General features: G+C 43.2%; 1 protein-coding gene across 2 annotated transcripts in view; it reads left to right on the top strand.

Annotated features, from left to right (window-relative positions):
* Nucleotides 1-14,293, top strand: part of npnta (nephronectin a) — a 72,791-nt gene extending 58,498 nt beyond the window's left edge. For both annotated transcript variants that reach the window (XM_048598651.1, XM_048598656.1), the window contains 2 exons: nucleotides 5,510-5,769; nucleotides 12,018-14,293. In XM_048598651.1, the coding sequence (XP_048454608.1) occupies nucleotides 5,510-5,769; nucleotides 12,018-12,122 (365 nt within the window). In that variant the 3' untranslated portion in view covers nucleotides 12,123-14,293. The remainder of the gene's footprint in view (nucleotides 1-5,509; nucleotides 5,770-12,017) is intronic.
* Nucleotides 14,294-16,000: the final 1,707 nt, after the last annotated feature.

Genomic DNA, 16,000 nt, shown 5'->3' with positions numbered 1-16,000 from the left:
CCTCCGCCGCATCTGCTCCCAGGATGAGGCATTCCACTCCCGTACATCACAGTTGTCCTCGTTTTTCAAGGACCGTAACTTCCCCTCCTCGGTGGTCGAGAACGCCCTCAACCGTGTCTCCCACATCTCCCGCACCTCATCCCTCACACCCCGTCCACGCAATAAAAACCAAAAAAGAATCCCCCTCGTCCTCACGTACCACCCCACCAACCTCCGGATCCAACGCATCATCCTCCGACACTTCCGCCATCTGCAATCCGACCCCACCACCAAAGACATCTTTCCCTCCCCACCCTTATCTGCTTTCCGGAGGGACAACTCTCTCCGTGACTCCCTTGTCCGCTCCACACTCCCCTCCAGCTCCACCACACCCGGCACTTTTCCCTGCAACCGCAGGAAGTGCTACACCTGCCCCCATACCTCCTCCCTCACCCCCATCCCAGGCCCCAAGAAGACTTTCCACATCAAGCAGATGTTCACCTGCACATCTGCCAATGTGGTATACTGCATCCGCTGTACCCGGTGTGGCTTCCTCTACATCGGGGAAACCAAGCGGAGACTCGGGGACCGCTTTGCAGAACACCTACGCTCGGTTCGCAACAAACAACTGCACCTCCCAGTCGCGAACCATTTCAACTCCCCCTCCCATTCCTCAGACGACATGTCCATCCTGGGCCTCCTGCAGTGCCACAACGATGCCACCCGAAGGTTGCAGGAACAGCAACTCATATTCCGCTTGGGAACCCTGCAGCCCAATGGTATCAATGTGGATTTCACAAGTTTCAAAATCTCCCCTCCCCCCACCGCATCCCAAAACCAGTCCAGCTCGTCCCTGCCTCCCTAACCTGTTCTTCCTCCCACCTATCCCCTCCTCCCACCTCAAGCCGCACCTCCATCTCCTACCGACCAACCTCATCCCGCCCCCTTGACCTGTCCGTCCTCCCTGGACTGACCTATCCCCTTCCTAACTCCCTACCTACACTCACCTTTCCTGGCCCCATCCCCGCCTCTTCGACCTGTTTGTTTCCTCTCCACCTATCCTCTCCTCTATCCGTCTTCTATCCGCCTCCCACTCTCTCCCTATTTATTTCAAAACCCCCTTCCCCTCCCCCTTTTCTGATGAAGGGTCTAGGCCCGAAACGTCAGCCTCTCTGCTCCTATGATGCTGCTTGGCCTGCTGTGTTCATCCAGCCCTGCACCTTGTTGTCTTGTATCAGTCATAGTATTTTTTTACTGAAAGTGATGGTGATAGAGAGAAGAGAGTGCGTTTAAGGAGACAGCAAAAGAAGAAAGAAGCCAGGAGTTTGCTTTACAATCCAGGCTGTTTTAGCTGAAAAGAGCAGGAGCCAATGGTATTTTCTGTGGCTTACCCAAGTTGGATTAAATCCGTTGTCCTCTATGTCCTTTGACTTGAACATAAGGGAGCAGAAACGTGGGCTGTTCTGGGAGAACGTCCAGGGTGAGGGAGAGTAATGGCTTTACTGGAAAAGAGGAGTGGTTGAGAGATGAGTTTATAGGGGAAGGTGGAGAAGTAAGGAAGGAGAAATGAATAGAAGGTTTTACTAAGAGGCTGAGGTGGAGGAGGGTGGAAGGAGGCACATGTCGGGTATATACTCTGGTTTGCTGGGCTGAATGGCTTACTTCTGTTTTGCAATTTTGATGCAATTGCACTTGAATGAAAAGGCCATTTTCTCCAACGAGCTGCATTTTTTTGTCATTACCTTCCAAATCTTGGACCCTGTGATTTGTTCTGGAATGTTCCAATTCTGTTTAGGCACTGCTACCATTCACAATCAACAAACAGAGGCGTGGTGAGCACTGGCAACAATTATCTTGTTACTCAGGGAATGTTAGTGCCAGAACTACAGTGCACGCCACATGAGAAAACAACTGGAAGCACATTCCATTGCTGACTCCCTGTTTGTCATTAAGAAAGGAGGAATTGTTGTACCGGACTTAGAATGTTAGAATATGTGGCACAGAGGGAGGCCAATCAACCCACTGTGTTACTGCTGGCTCTTTGAAAGAGTTATTCAATCAGCCCCACTCACCTGATCTTTTCCCTTAAGCTTTCACAAGTAAATGTTCATCCAACTTCCTTTTGAAAAGTATTATTGAGTGTGCTTTTAGGAAGTAGATTCTGTTGTGTGTGTGTGTGTGTGTATGTTCCTTCAAGCCTGGACTGGTCTGGCGTAGTTGAGGATAGCCACGTTTCTGGTCTAACTAGAAGAGTCTTTGTTGAGTAAACAACATGAAGTTTATTGCATTAGTGCGATTATCTACAGATTAAATGATTTGATTTGATTTGATTTGATTTGATTTATTACAGAGGTGCAATGAAAATTGTTGTCCATTGTGCTTTACAGACAGATCATACTATACAAATGCATCAGGGATACAGAACAGAGTGCAGGATACAGTGTTACAGCTGTCAAGAAGGTGCAGAAAGAGATCAACATTAACATTAAAGAGGTCCATTCATAAGTCTGATAACAGCAAGGAAGAAGCTGTTCTTGAATCTGTTGGTATATGTAGACAAACTTTTATGTCTTCTGCCCAATGGAAGAGTATGGAGAAGACTATAACCAGGATGGGGGGGTGGTTCTTTGATTATGTTAGTTGCTTTTCTGATGCAGTGGGAAGTATAGATGAAGTCAGTGGATGGGAGGCTGGTTTGTGTGATGGACTAAGCTGTGTTCACAACTCTCTGTAGTTTCTTTGTTCTTGGGAAGAACAGTTGCCACACTCTGCTGTGATGTATCCAGGCAGGGTGTTTTCTATGGTGCATCTTTAAAAATTTGTAAGGGTCTTATGCTGAATTTCTTTAGCCTCCTGAGGAAGTAAAGGCATTGCTGTGCTTTCTTGACTGTAGTGTCAACATGGGGGAACCAGGACAGATTGTTGGTGATCGTCGCTCCCAGGAACTTGATGCTTTCGACTCTCTCCACGTCAGTATTGATGCAGACAGGGGTGTGCCCTCCTTCCTGAAGTTAATGACCAGCTCCTTCTTTCTAATGACGCTGATGGAGAGATTGTTGACTGTGACCTGTATTCTAGGGTCTGTCAGGAGCACACTAGCCTCAGGTCTGACTCCTACAAGCTCCTTCTTTACTCTGAGCAACTTGGTGTGACATCAGCACTATGCTTCCAGCTCAAACCAAGCATTAACCCTTTCAGACCCATATAAACAGATTCCAGATTTTGATGTGTGGAATATTTTTCCACATTTCCTTCTTTAATGCTTTTTGCCAATTTTTACAATGACTACAGAAGTTCTTCATTGGCTGTGAAAGGCACTATATAAATGTAAATTTTCCTTTCTTTCTCTTACATTAAATCTGTGCCCTTTGGCTACTAATCCAGACTTGTGAATCTTTCAAAAATAAAAACAGAAAGTGTTGGAGAAGCTCAGCGGGTTTGGCAGATTCTGTGGAGAGAAAAACCCAGTTAACATTCTGATTCCAATATGATTCAAAGTTTGCTTCCTTCACTTCCAAAGAATAGTCATAGGACTTGGCATGTTAACTCAGTTTCTCTGTCCACAGATGCTGCCAGACCTGCTAAGTTTCTTCAACACTTCCTCCTTTCACTTTAGATTGATAGCGTCTGGAGTCATTTTTATTTGTGGATGTTTCAGAGTTGGAAGCAGCTGGCCATTGCTGGCACCTCTTCACATTTACAGAAACCAATGCAATCATCTCCTCCTAAAGCATATATTGTATATTGTATATTGTATTGTATTATATATTGCACGGACTGTTCTACTTGAAACTATTCAAAATGGATCAATTGGACAGCTCCAGGTTAAATTACATTGATCTAAATTTTCACTGCAAGTAACTCTTTGAAGGGGTAGCGTCCAGAAATAAAGTGCCCTTATAGTTGAACTGTTTCAACTCAAAAAATCTTTTTTTTTTGCTTCTCCTGTGATGCAAGTTACATCCTGCAGAGCCTACAACAATTATAACTTGCATTTATAAAGCTCCTTTAAGTGAGTAAACCATCCAAAGGTGCAACACTTGATGATTATCAATCACAATTCAACACCAAGCCACACCGGACAGATGGGACTCTTAGGAGCTTCTTGAAGGTAGAGGGGGGGTGCGGACAGATTTAAGAAAGGGAATTCCAGAGCTTGACATCTGGGCATCTGCTGGCCTGGTTGCTGTATTACAGCGAAGGAAAAGAGTCCAGAACTACTGTGATGCAGAGTGCTGTTGGTCTTGAGGAGGTTTCAGAAATAGGGAGGAGGGAAAAGGCAAGGAAGCATTTGAAACCAAGGTTGAAAATTTTAACGGAGGTGTTGCTGGTGCAGGAGAGTGTGTGGGTCAGCACGCATAGGGTTGTTGGGGCAGTATTCTGACTGAGTTACATGGATGCACAGGCCTCACAACAATGTAGAAGGTACCACACAAGACTTGTTCACACCCACACATCTATGCAAATAAAAAAGCTTAAAGCTATAATGCAGTTAAAAACTAGTCGTGCTCAACAAAACTTTACGGGGAGTACCGTTGTGAGTTAGAATATAGGCTGGAAGTGTAGAGGTTCACAGTAACTGAAATGAGACTGAATGTAACAACATCCAGCCTCAGATTACCACATGGTCTCTCTCAATCTCCCTCAAGCCACCCAGGGGGCTGAATGAGGCCAGAAAGCAGAGGCAGGCAGTCTTTCTGCCTCACAGTGCCAGGGACCTGGGTTCAATTCCAGCTTTGGGTGACTGTCTGTGTGGAGTTTGCACATTCTTCCCGTGTTTGCGTGGGTTTCCTCTGGGTGCTCCGGTTTCCTCCCACAGTCCAAAGATGTCCAGGTTTGGTGGATTGGCTGTGCTAAGTTGCCCATAGCGTCTAGGGTGGGAAATGTAGGATAGGGTGGGGTAGGGTGTGGGTCTGGGTGGGATGCTGTTCGGAGGGTTGGTGTGGACTCAATGGGCCAAATGGCCTGCTTCCACACTATAGGAATTCTATGGAGACACACACATGTTAGAAAGTTGCAGGTTTAATACAAAACATGTCCTGCCATTAAATAATACTTATCTATCATTTTTGCACTGGTGAAGAAGCCATATTTTGTTAAGATTTTCATCTTTCACTCATCACAAAAATTTTCAAAAATACCAAACAACATATCAAAAACCGTTTGAGATGAGAGTGCTGACTGATTGGTGAATGTTCTGATGAGGATAAATGAAAAGCTCCAATAAAATGCTTCATTTTATTCAGAAATACTCAAGTCTGTTCCACCAAATAACAATCTGGTCAGTAAGAGATTGCTGTTTATGGGATTTTGCTCTGCATGGTTTACCTACATTACAACAATGCTTCAAAATTGTTATAACTGGACATAACCCTTTGAAACGTGCACGGACGTTGTGGAAATGCAACCTTCTTTTTCCCCAAAGTGCGACCAGATTTTGGGTTGCAACTTTGACTAGCTCCATCCTTGTGCCTGTTCTGTGGTAACCTGCATCCCTTGTCTGATGAACTCTGTGTGGTTGTATTTTTAGGTCGCAGTTGGTATCTGACTATTCTCGGATCTAACGACAAACCGAGAGAAACGGCTCATCTTGTCCTTGCTCTGGGGCAAGTGCCACATCCAGGCAACCTCTGTGTAACATTCAAGCACAAATTGTCTGGAGACTCTGTTGGCAAGATCCAGGTCTTTGTGAAGAAGAATGGCAAATATGGGCATGTCCTGTGGGAGAGGAACAGAGGACACAACTGGAGGACCAGTCGGTTCACATTGAAAGGGCCCGGTCTTGAGAGTGTGAGTATTGGTCATTTTAATAATAGTGTGACTTTAAAATACCAACTCAACATTCCAAAAGGTGTTTCATGAGTGGCAGATATGCTGTAATTCTTGACCTGGCTACAACTCCTCAGTGTGCCATTCATGACCAGTGTAGCCCCAAGGCAGAGAGACCCTTTCACAAGTTCTGGCATTGGGAATTATTTGCATGGCTGTGTGCAATGAAAGAAGAGACAAATTGACAGTCAAATATGCTACAGACCACAAAATGAAAACCTCACTGGCGTAGAGCCTCCACAACTGCCCTTCCTTAATAATGAGGAAATTCACCAGTGCAAAAGACAAGACTAAAATATTTGCATCCTACTTCAGCCAGAAGTGCTGAATGGATGGTTCATCTCTGCCCCTCCTGAGGTTTGTGATACCAGCATTCATTCAATATGTAGAGTCATAGAGATGTACAGCATGGAAGCAGACCCTTTGGTCCAACTCAACCGTGCCAACCAGATATCCTAAATTAATGTAGTCCCATTTGCCAGCATTTGGCCCATATCCCTGTAAACGTTTCCTATTCATATACTCATCCAGATGCCTTTTAAAGGTTATAATTGTACAAGCCGCCACCAATTCCTCTGGCAGCTCATTCCATATACGCGTGAAAAAGTTGCCCCTTAGGTTCCTTTTTAAATCTTTTCCCTTGTCACATTAAACCTATGCCTTGTAGCTTTGGACTCTCCTACCCTGGGAAAAAGACCTTAGCTATTCACACTATCCACATTCCTCATGATTTTATAAACCTCTATAAGATCACCATTAGCCTCCACTCCAGGGAAAATAGACGCAGCCTGTTCAGCCTCTCCCTATAACTCAAATCCTCCAACCCTGGCAACTTCCTTGTATGTCTTTTCTGAACACTTTCAAATTTAGCAACATCTTTCCCATAGCAAGGACACCAGAATTGAACCTTACTCCAGCTGAAGGCAATGTGTCCAGACAACATTCTTTTAAAAGCCTCAGACAGATGTGCGCCTGACCTTGCCACAGCCCAAGCCAAGCTGTTTCTGTACAGTTACAATACTGGTATCTACTTGGCGTTGTGGAAATTGGCTTTTGTATGTGCGGTACACAAATAGTAGGACCAATCCAACCCAGCCAATTAGCATCCCCTCTGTCTACTCTCAAACATTAGCAAGTGGTTGAAGATGTTGTTGACAATGCTATCAGGTGCCACTTAACAATAACGTGCTCGTGTTGAATTCTGCCATTCCTACTCAGCTTCTAACCTCGTTATAAACTTAGTCCAAAGATAGCCAAATGAGTTGTCCTTGAGGGAAAGTGAGGATGACTGCCCCTGATATCAAGGCAGTTTTTGACCAAGTGTGGCATCAAGGACCCTTAGTAAACTAGAGTCAATGGGAATTAGGGAAAACTCTGCACTGGTCAAGACATAACTAACACAAAGGAAGAATGCTGTGGTTTTGGAGGTCAGCATCTCATAGAATCCCTACAGTGTGGAAGCAGGCCATTCAGTCCATCAAGTCCACACCAAACCTTCAAAGAGCATCCCAACTAGACCCACCCCATCCCTGTTACCCTACCTTTCCCATGGTTAATCCACCTGACCTACACATCCCTATACACTATGGTCAATTTAATATGGCCAATCCACCGAACCTACACAACTTTGGATTGTGAGAGGAAACTGGAGCACCTGGAGGAAGCCCACGCAGACACAGGGAGATTGTACAAACTCCACACTGACAATCGTCTGAGGGTAGAATCGAACCCGGGTCCCTGGTGCTGTGAGTCACTGTGCTTCCCTCTTTAAATAATTTTTAATCTTTAAATATTTTTAATATAGAATAGTTCTTGATTACTAAGGGGATAAAAATTTTCAGGGATATACAGGAATGTTGAATTGAGGTTAAAATCAATTCAGTTGTGATCATATTGAATGACAGAGCAGGCTCAAAGGGCTGAGTGGCTTCCTCTTTTTCATAGAATCATAGAATCCCTACAGTGTGGAAACAGGCTGTTTGGCCCAACAAGTCCACACTGACCCTTGGAGCATCCCACCCAGTCCCATCCCCCTATACCCCACCTAATCTACACATCCCGGAACACCATGGGCAATTTAGCATGGCCAATCCACATAGTCTGCACATCTTTGGACTGTGGGAGGAAACCCACGCAGACACGGGGAGAATGTGCAAACGCCGCACAGGTGGTTGCCCGAGGGTGAAATTGAACCCAGGTCCCTGGTGCTCTGAGGCAGCAGTGCTAACCCCTGAGCCACCATGCTGTCCTTTCCTTTTTTTGTATGTTTGTAATTTGACACTGAGCCACAAAAGGTGGACTTTAAAAAGCTTCACCACAGCGTTGGTTTTTATAGATCAACTTAAAGTAGGAGGATGCGTTAGGAGATGTTTGTGGAATGAATTGCAGCACTTAGGACTGGGATAGCTTAAGGCACAGCTGCCAGTAGTTGTCAAGGGATATCAGGGATCTACAAGAAATGGGAATTGGAGGACTTTAGAATTCTGGGAGATTTCAGGTCTTTGAACACTTTATGGAGATGGGAAGGAGAGAGGTCAGGGAGGGATTTGAATAGATGGAATTTAAATCAAGGTCACCTCAGGTGGAAATAAACGGACCTAGTCAAAGAAGAGCAGGCTAATTTTTCTGGTTTCCCAGCCACCATTTTCCTCTTGACCAGCACCACACAAACAGTTAATGGATATGGGTTAAGTCCCAGTTCAGCCACATCTCCTTGAATGTTGGAACAAAATCAATAGGCTATTTAGCCTATCTCTATAAGCTTTTTAAAATACTAATTCTGAGATCTTGCCATACAACAAATTAATTGCTACAAATTTATCCACAGCAACAGTGACTAATTTCAAGAGTGCATCATTTGAAGAAGTTGGGGATGTCCAGAGGCCAGGAGAATTGTTCTATGAATGTTGTCTTTTATTAAAAAGAAACAGATAAATTCAGAGCCCAGCCACTCAGTGACAGAATTGTTGAGCAACATTGCCTCTGGCTTTGGTGGAGCCAGGTCACAGATCTTAAAGATTGGCAGATTTCCCATTAGCACAAGTTTGTAATCTTTGCTGCTAATCAAAAACACCAAAGGAAATATCACACTATTAACATGCATGTTTCAGAGGAAACATTCCTATGCAAGTTTGATAAATTTTTTTTTCTTTTATTATCTTGAATCTAACTCAGTGCAGTCTGATGAAACTGCCTATCCAAAGCTGCCTATTCCTGCAGACATTGGTGCAAACATTGTTGTGGATCTGATGTGACTGGAAGTATGCTGACTTGACATGTTGATGTCTGTCCTACCTTTCGTAATTCTTCCATTTCAAATCAACTCTGCATATGTTAGGTCAGGTATTCAAACTAGCTACTGTAATAACAGTTACCCACAACTGGTAAGGAGCTGGTCACATAACCCAGTCACCTCCAGAAATTGCCCAGTTGAGCCCCTGAGGGGAGTGATGTGTCCAGTGGAGGAAACATCATTAAAGTGGGTGAGCTAATCATTGATTTAACCAACGGTATCTACAAATTGCGATCCAGCTTTCTTACACAACCACAGCCTACATTAACATCCACACAGTACTAACACAGTGGACCAAGCAGCCTGCCACACCTTCTCCATTATTCAATGCAGTCATGGCTGATCTTGACTTCCAATTCCACCTTTGTACTCACTCCCCTCAGCCTTGATTCCTCAAGGGGCTTAAAACTGGTCAATCCCAGCCTTAAATATCTTGAACAAAAGAGGCTCTGCCACCACTGAGCATTCCAAAGATTCACAACCCTTTGAGTGAATTATTTCCTCACCTCAATCCTGAATAGTTCGTCTTTTATTGTGGACCAGTACCTTCAGATTGTTTCCTCTGGTGGGACAATGTCTTAGCATGTACACTATCCAATCTCTTCAGAATCTTGTACGTTTGTTCTTCTAAACTCCCCATATTGGAAAATGATGCATTGAAAGCAAAGAATTGGGTTTTAAGGATCAGCTTAAAGGCGGGGAGAAAGAGAAAGTTAGAGATCGGGAGATGTTTGTGGAGTGAGGGTAACCAGACAAAAATCGACAGAGAGGTTTTGGGATGGATTTCTAGAGCTTGGGGTCAAGACAGCTGAAATTAGAGCTGTCCAGTAGAAGTTGAAGGAGGCACAACATGCCAGAACTGGAGAAATGCAGTGCTCACAGGGTTGCTGGGTTGGAGGAGGCTGGAGTTAATGTAGACATTTCCAGACACCAGTGCTCAGTTCCTGGCCCTAGGACAGGGGAAGGAACTGGGCTTTAGATGGGCACAGTGCTCTGGTTGGGGCTTACAGGTGGGACCAGGGACCCAGGCCAGGAGCAGCACGGAGGCCTTTAATTTCCACCCTGTTCCCCTACTGAGTTTTCCAGGACTTTCTGAGTTTGTTTCAGATTTCCAACACCTGCAGTATTTTGCTTTTGTCCTGAGATGACAATGATTTCAGATTAGCTTTTTTTTTTGTTAAGATGCTGTCAGATCTTTGCCTGTTTGTATTAATAGTGTGTTGTAACCAAGAACTACGTAATACTCTCTCTATTTACATCACATGAAACGTAAGTTGGGAAGCACTTGTGAGTTACTGAGTATAATTCCTATTGTGCAGTGATTCCTGCTGGAAATATATAATGTAGCTGTTGCATCTGAGGCTCAACTGGGCACCTCCCTACAACCCGACACTGGAGGATGGGTTTCCCATTTGCATTTATGTTGCATCTCTAACATATCAAACCTCCACAAAACAGATCATAAGAGTCTTGCCAAAGAGAAAGCGAGAGGCAACTCTAGGATCAGAGGCCATGCTCTCAGAAGTTCATGAATCTGTGGAATACTTTACAGAGAGCTGCTGAGGAACTTAATCAGGGCAGAATGATGGAAGATGTTGAAGTGAGGTGAAGGGCTGACTGACTCAGCTCCTCGAGGAAATTCCCGAGGCAACATGTCCAAATGGACATGAAACAAGAAGAAAACCTGTCTGTTCTTCCTATCTGTTTACTGCTGTCTCTTAGAGGTACCATGGTGGCAATGGCAAGGGTGGGGGAAAAAAAGCGGTGGTTACTACCCTGAGGTCTTCCTGTGTAGACAGCAGGGCTTTAAATTAAGGGTTGTGGGGTAGAGTTTAAATCAGCGTTTTCTGTCTCAGTTTGTTACCTGGTGAAGGTTCAAACTTCACTGAGGTCTGCACTTTTTCAATCTACTGCCCCTCAAGACGTCTGATTGGATCTTCTAATTCTGAAACCAACAACATCCTTTCTGTTTTACTGGCATGTCCGCACTTTAGTAGTGGGAAATCAATGGTGCATCCCAGGTCAATGGGTCAGGACAGGTAACATGGACAGGATGACAATCCTGCCCTACCTGAACTTCAGGAGGCTTAAGATGTAGGAGCAGAAGTAGGCCATTTCAGGCCTTTGAATCTGCTCCATCACTCAATGAGCTCATTGCTGATCTGATAATCCTCAACTCTATCTGTCTGCCTTTACTCCACATACTTTCATTCCCTTCCCGATAAAAATCAGCTTTGATTATAGCTTGACCCAGCCTTGACAGCCCCCTGCATTAAAGAGTTCCACAGATTCTCTATCCTCTGAGGGAAGAAATTCCTCCCCATCACTGACTTAAATGTGCAACCCCTTACTCTGACATTATGCCCTCTGGTCCTAGACTGTCCCACAAGGGAAAGAAAACTTTCCGCATCTACCCTGTCGAGTCCCTTAAGAATCATGTATGTTTCAGTAAGGAATACTGCAGAGAATGACACACTTTTTCACTAACTGAGGAATACTTGAAGGTTGCCTATTTTTGTTGGGATCTACTCCAGGATGAACCAGAACAAGCAGAGAGAAAGCCTCTTTTAAATAGTTTCATGTTCACACTACCCACACACCTTCCCGAGTAAACTTTCACAATTCAGCACTCACAGAGTTAATTTCCTTGGTGAGAAATATTCTTGAGAAAGAGAAAGGTAACCCTGGGAGGTTGGCAATATAAAGTGAGACAAAATGTGATTCAAACAGGAGGCAATACTAATCTCAAGTGCATAGTTTTGCAGATTAGCTTCAAAGTTGATTTGCAGCTGTGAGGACTGAAGGTACCGATCACTGAAACCGCTTCAGTAGGAAATAAGGGGCACAGTGAGCTTTGCTGAACAGGTTTCACATTCATATCCATTTCTCTAACTCTTGTTCTCGTGCTTTCTCCTAGATCATCTTTAAAGGAGTGCGTGAGTGGAAGACAGGCGAAATCAGCCTGGATGATATCAGCTTGCAGAATGGCCACTGCTCTGGAAAAACTCTGCGACAGTGGTAAAACATGGAGAGTTGTTTTTTAAAGGACTCAATCTTGTTCCCCCATGACCCCCATCCTTGAGAGGAATGGTCTTGAGGGAGAGATTATCAGCAGGATGTCTTTCTCTTTGCTAAAATTGCACAGAGGAGCCAAATCCAGGCCGGACAAAGCCCTCTGAGGGCACAAGAACTTCAAACAAGCTCAGTGTTTCTATTAAAGTTTACCTTGTATGCGTCTGTGGCCCTTATAAGAATGTGACTCTGAAATCTCCATTGTTTAGGAGGCACTGAATTGAACACCATTTCTTTACAGCTAGTTAATCAATATGTTACTACATCACCCAGGATAACAACGTGTGGCTTGGCTAGACACTAGTTATTCCTGAAACCCGTGAATCGTTTTTATGTGGTTCAATATCTAGTATCAGCCCAGCTGTCTGAAAATTCCCCAAGGGTAGACCTGCCAAATCGTACACCTCAGACAAGAGACTTCTCAAATGGCCTGAATTTTGTGCCATACCACTGCCATTGCGATATTTGATGTGACCAACCTTTTGGGGGAGAGGGGGTTGGAGAGAATCTCTTTACAGTCTCACAGAAGAACAAGTGAAATGACTTGCCCTTTTCTCTTCCTCTTTCTCAACACCAGTGGCAAACATCACAGGTGTCCTGTAGCTACTGTCAATTTTTATGCTCTCTGTTAAATTGGGGATTTCTGTTAAATTATTCCCACTTTTGTTTCAGCTGAAGCTGAAAAGGTATCTCAACCCCCACCTTCCCTGCCCCCTCCGTATCAAAATACATTTGCAACAACGTGGAAGCAGTATTGTCACTGCTAGTGGGTGAGATGATCCTTTTCCTGTTTGGCATCCCCCCTAGTCCTGATGTTGTGTGGGCTGTTGATTAACAGCCCCCATAACCATCCAAAAATGTATTGAAGTGTAAATGAATTTATATTGTTATAGGGCTGTTGTCTCATTCTATTTAACATTAGTGTTTTTTTTTCTGATCTAGTATTTACTGAAATTATCTGTATTTGTCAAGGCACTCAATGGTACTGTATATAACATTGCAGGGAAGAATTGTTTTATGCCGTGTATTTCTACAAGCTTTTGCAGGCAGCTATTGAGGTTTGTAGCAGTGCTTTATAAGATGGCAGTGCGAACAAATCAGAATGTGCAGCTTTTGTAAGTCCACAGAATCACTGCTACAAACTCAGAAAATAAACATTAAGCATGCTTTTTTGTTTCTGTAATGCAGTAATTTTTTAAACTGATTTTTGTTCTATTAAGGAGAAGTATGGTGATATGCCCAAATCACAATGGCCCTTGTTTTGTAGTCAGGGTGTAGGAAACCAGTCCTGTACAACTAGGTGGAATCCCTCATTTTGACTTTATTTGAACTTATGGTTAACCAAACCTTCCATTAAGTTATACAACATCAAAACTGCAACTGTGCCCCTCTGCCACACACTCACTACTGTTTATAATAATGGCTCGAGAATGGGAATATTCAAGTCGATGTGGTCATCCACAAATATGTTCCTGTTTTAGCCTTTTGTCTGTTTTTAGTGAGTTATGTTAAACAACACTCATAACAGTGTTGAGTGACACTCAGATCCAGAGGTCACTGTGATCCTTTTGCCACTATACAATGTTTGTATTATCTAGAGTCACTTATTATTTCCTGCCTTCATATTTTATTAGTAAATGATTTGTCCTGAGTATGTGTATATATAATATACATATAAAATATATATTATATATATATATGTATTCATTTCCCCCCTCTTTAACATGCCCACTGTCAACTGATCCATGAAGTGTGATTGGCCTTAGTATAATGACAATCCACGTACATTCACCACAAGCTGTTAGCAACTAGTTACGATAATTAATACAAGCAGTAATGGTATTTCTTTACAAGCTGACAACCAAACTTTTTGTTTTGTTTTAAACTTGTCCTGACTTGACAAAGCTATTCTAGACACCAGAGGGAATTTCAGGAAATAAAAAAACGGTGCTGTTTTCATCATAAAATCGACTTGTGCAAAGGTGCCTGGTCTCATTATTGTAAGGGTAATTCAGTAATTACCTTCAGTAATTTTTGAATAGTTTGCCCAAACAACAGATCCTTTGAGGAATTTGGTTGCCTGCAGTAGATGGGGAAATAAAACATGGAATATTTCTATTACATTCTGAATTCAGCAATCTTTTTTCTTTCATATCATTAATAATGAACTATTGCTTCACATGAAACCACCAGCATGTCTCCGATAACGTGGAACATTGTCCAGGTATGTCCTGTACACAAAACAAGATCATTCAGCCAATTATCATCCCTCTAGTCTATGCTCTGTCATCAATAAAGTGATATGGAAGGTGTCAACTACAGTGCTATCACTTGCTCACTATAACATGCTCCTTTTGGCTTCTACCAGGGCTACTTGGTTCTAAACCACATTATGACCTTGGTCCAAGCACATAGAGCTGAATTGCAGAGGTGAGATGAGAGTGACTGGCCTTGACATCAAGGTAGCATTTGACTGGTTGGAGTCATATCTGGCAGAAAGGAAAATGAGTGTGATTGTTGCAGGTCAATCATCTCAACCCTAGAACATCACAGGAGGAGTTCCTCACAAGCCCAAACATCTTTAGCTGATTCATCAATGATATTACTTTGTTCAGAAGTTGGGAATGTTCCCTGATGACTACATCTTGTTCAGCAATCATTTATGCCTCCTCAGATACTGAAGCAATCCATGTCCACGTGCAGCAAGAGCTGGACAACTTTCAGGCTTGGGCTGAGAAGTGGCAAATAACATTTGCACAGAAGTGCGAGGCAATAACCACCTCGAACAAGATAGAATCTGAGAAGTTTCCCTTGACATTCAACGGCACCATCATCATTGAAACACCTACTTTCAATATCCTGGGGGTTACCATTGACCATTAACTGAACCGTGTTAGCCATATAAATATAGTGGCTACAGGAAAAGGGAAGGTCAGTGACTAGGAATACTGCTGTCAATAACTCACCTGCTCATTGCCTGTCCACCATTTAAAAGGCACACATCAGGGATGTAATGGAATATGTTCCACTTGACTGGATGAATTTATCACCAACAACACTCAAGAAAGTTGACATTATCCAGGCCAAAGTAGCTCACTTGATTGGAACCCTTACAAACAAGGGAAATCCTATCCCCTTGCCCCAAACCCAGAATTATTCAATTAAGATTTGAATGCCGGTGTTAGGATCACTGTGGATGTTTGAATGAAAATTGGCAAAAGCATATTCCTCATCCATAATTACCTGCAATCCTGAGATTTGGGGAATGACAATGAGCACAAGGTATATGTTATGACTGATATGATTAATTTACTGTATGTTTAAAAATCTTTGAATTTATATTGAGGACGAGGAGGTTTGATTAAGTCCAGCTTATGTTCATTTCTATTTTTAATAAACTGCTGTTTTATCATTAAACCAAAATCTGCACTATTGCATGCTTATGTTTCAATGAGACACCACTTTGTTAAATCCAAAGCAAAATAAAAATATGACCTATCAAGCCAGGTTCCTGTCAAGAATTAGACTTGTCTGGTAATAATATCAGCTGAGATCACAACTGGATTAAAAGAACATTTCGGCTGAGAGTTATCATGGTGTGGAATACACTACCTGAAGCAGTGATAATTTTCAAAAGGGAACTGGACAAATATTTGAAGGGAAAACATTTGCAGGGATATGGGGAAAGAGCATGGGAGTGGGACTAGCTTGATCAAAGGTATAGCACAGGCACGAATGGTCTCATGTCATTCTATGAGATGGACAAACCTAATTATTGCAGGTATCTCTCTCTCAATGATTTCTTTCCAAGAGAAGGATGACTCTGAC

Source organism: Rhincodon typus, chromosome 1 (assembly GCF_021869965.1).
Source record: "Rhincodon typus isolate 14 chromosome 1, sRhiTyp1.1, whole genome shotgun sequence".
NCBI classification, from domain to species: Eukaryota; Metazoa; Chordata; class Chondrichthyes; order Orectolobiformes; family Rhincodontidae; genus Rhincodon; species Rhincodon typus.
This window is presented reverse-complemented; position numbering and strand designations above follow the sequence as displayed.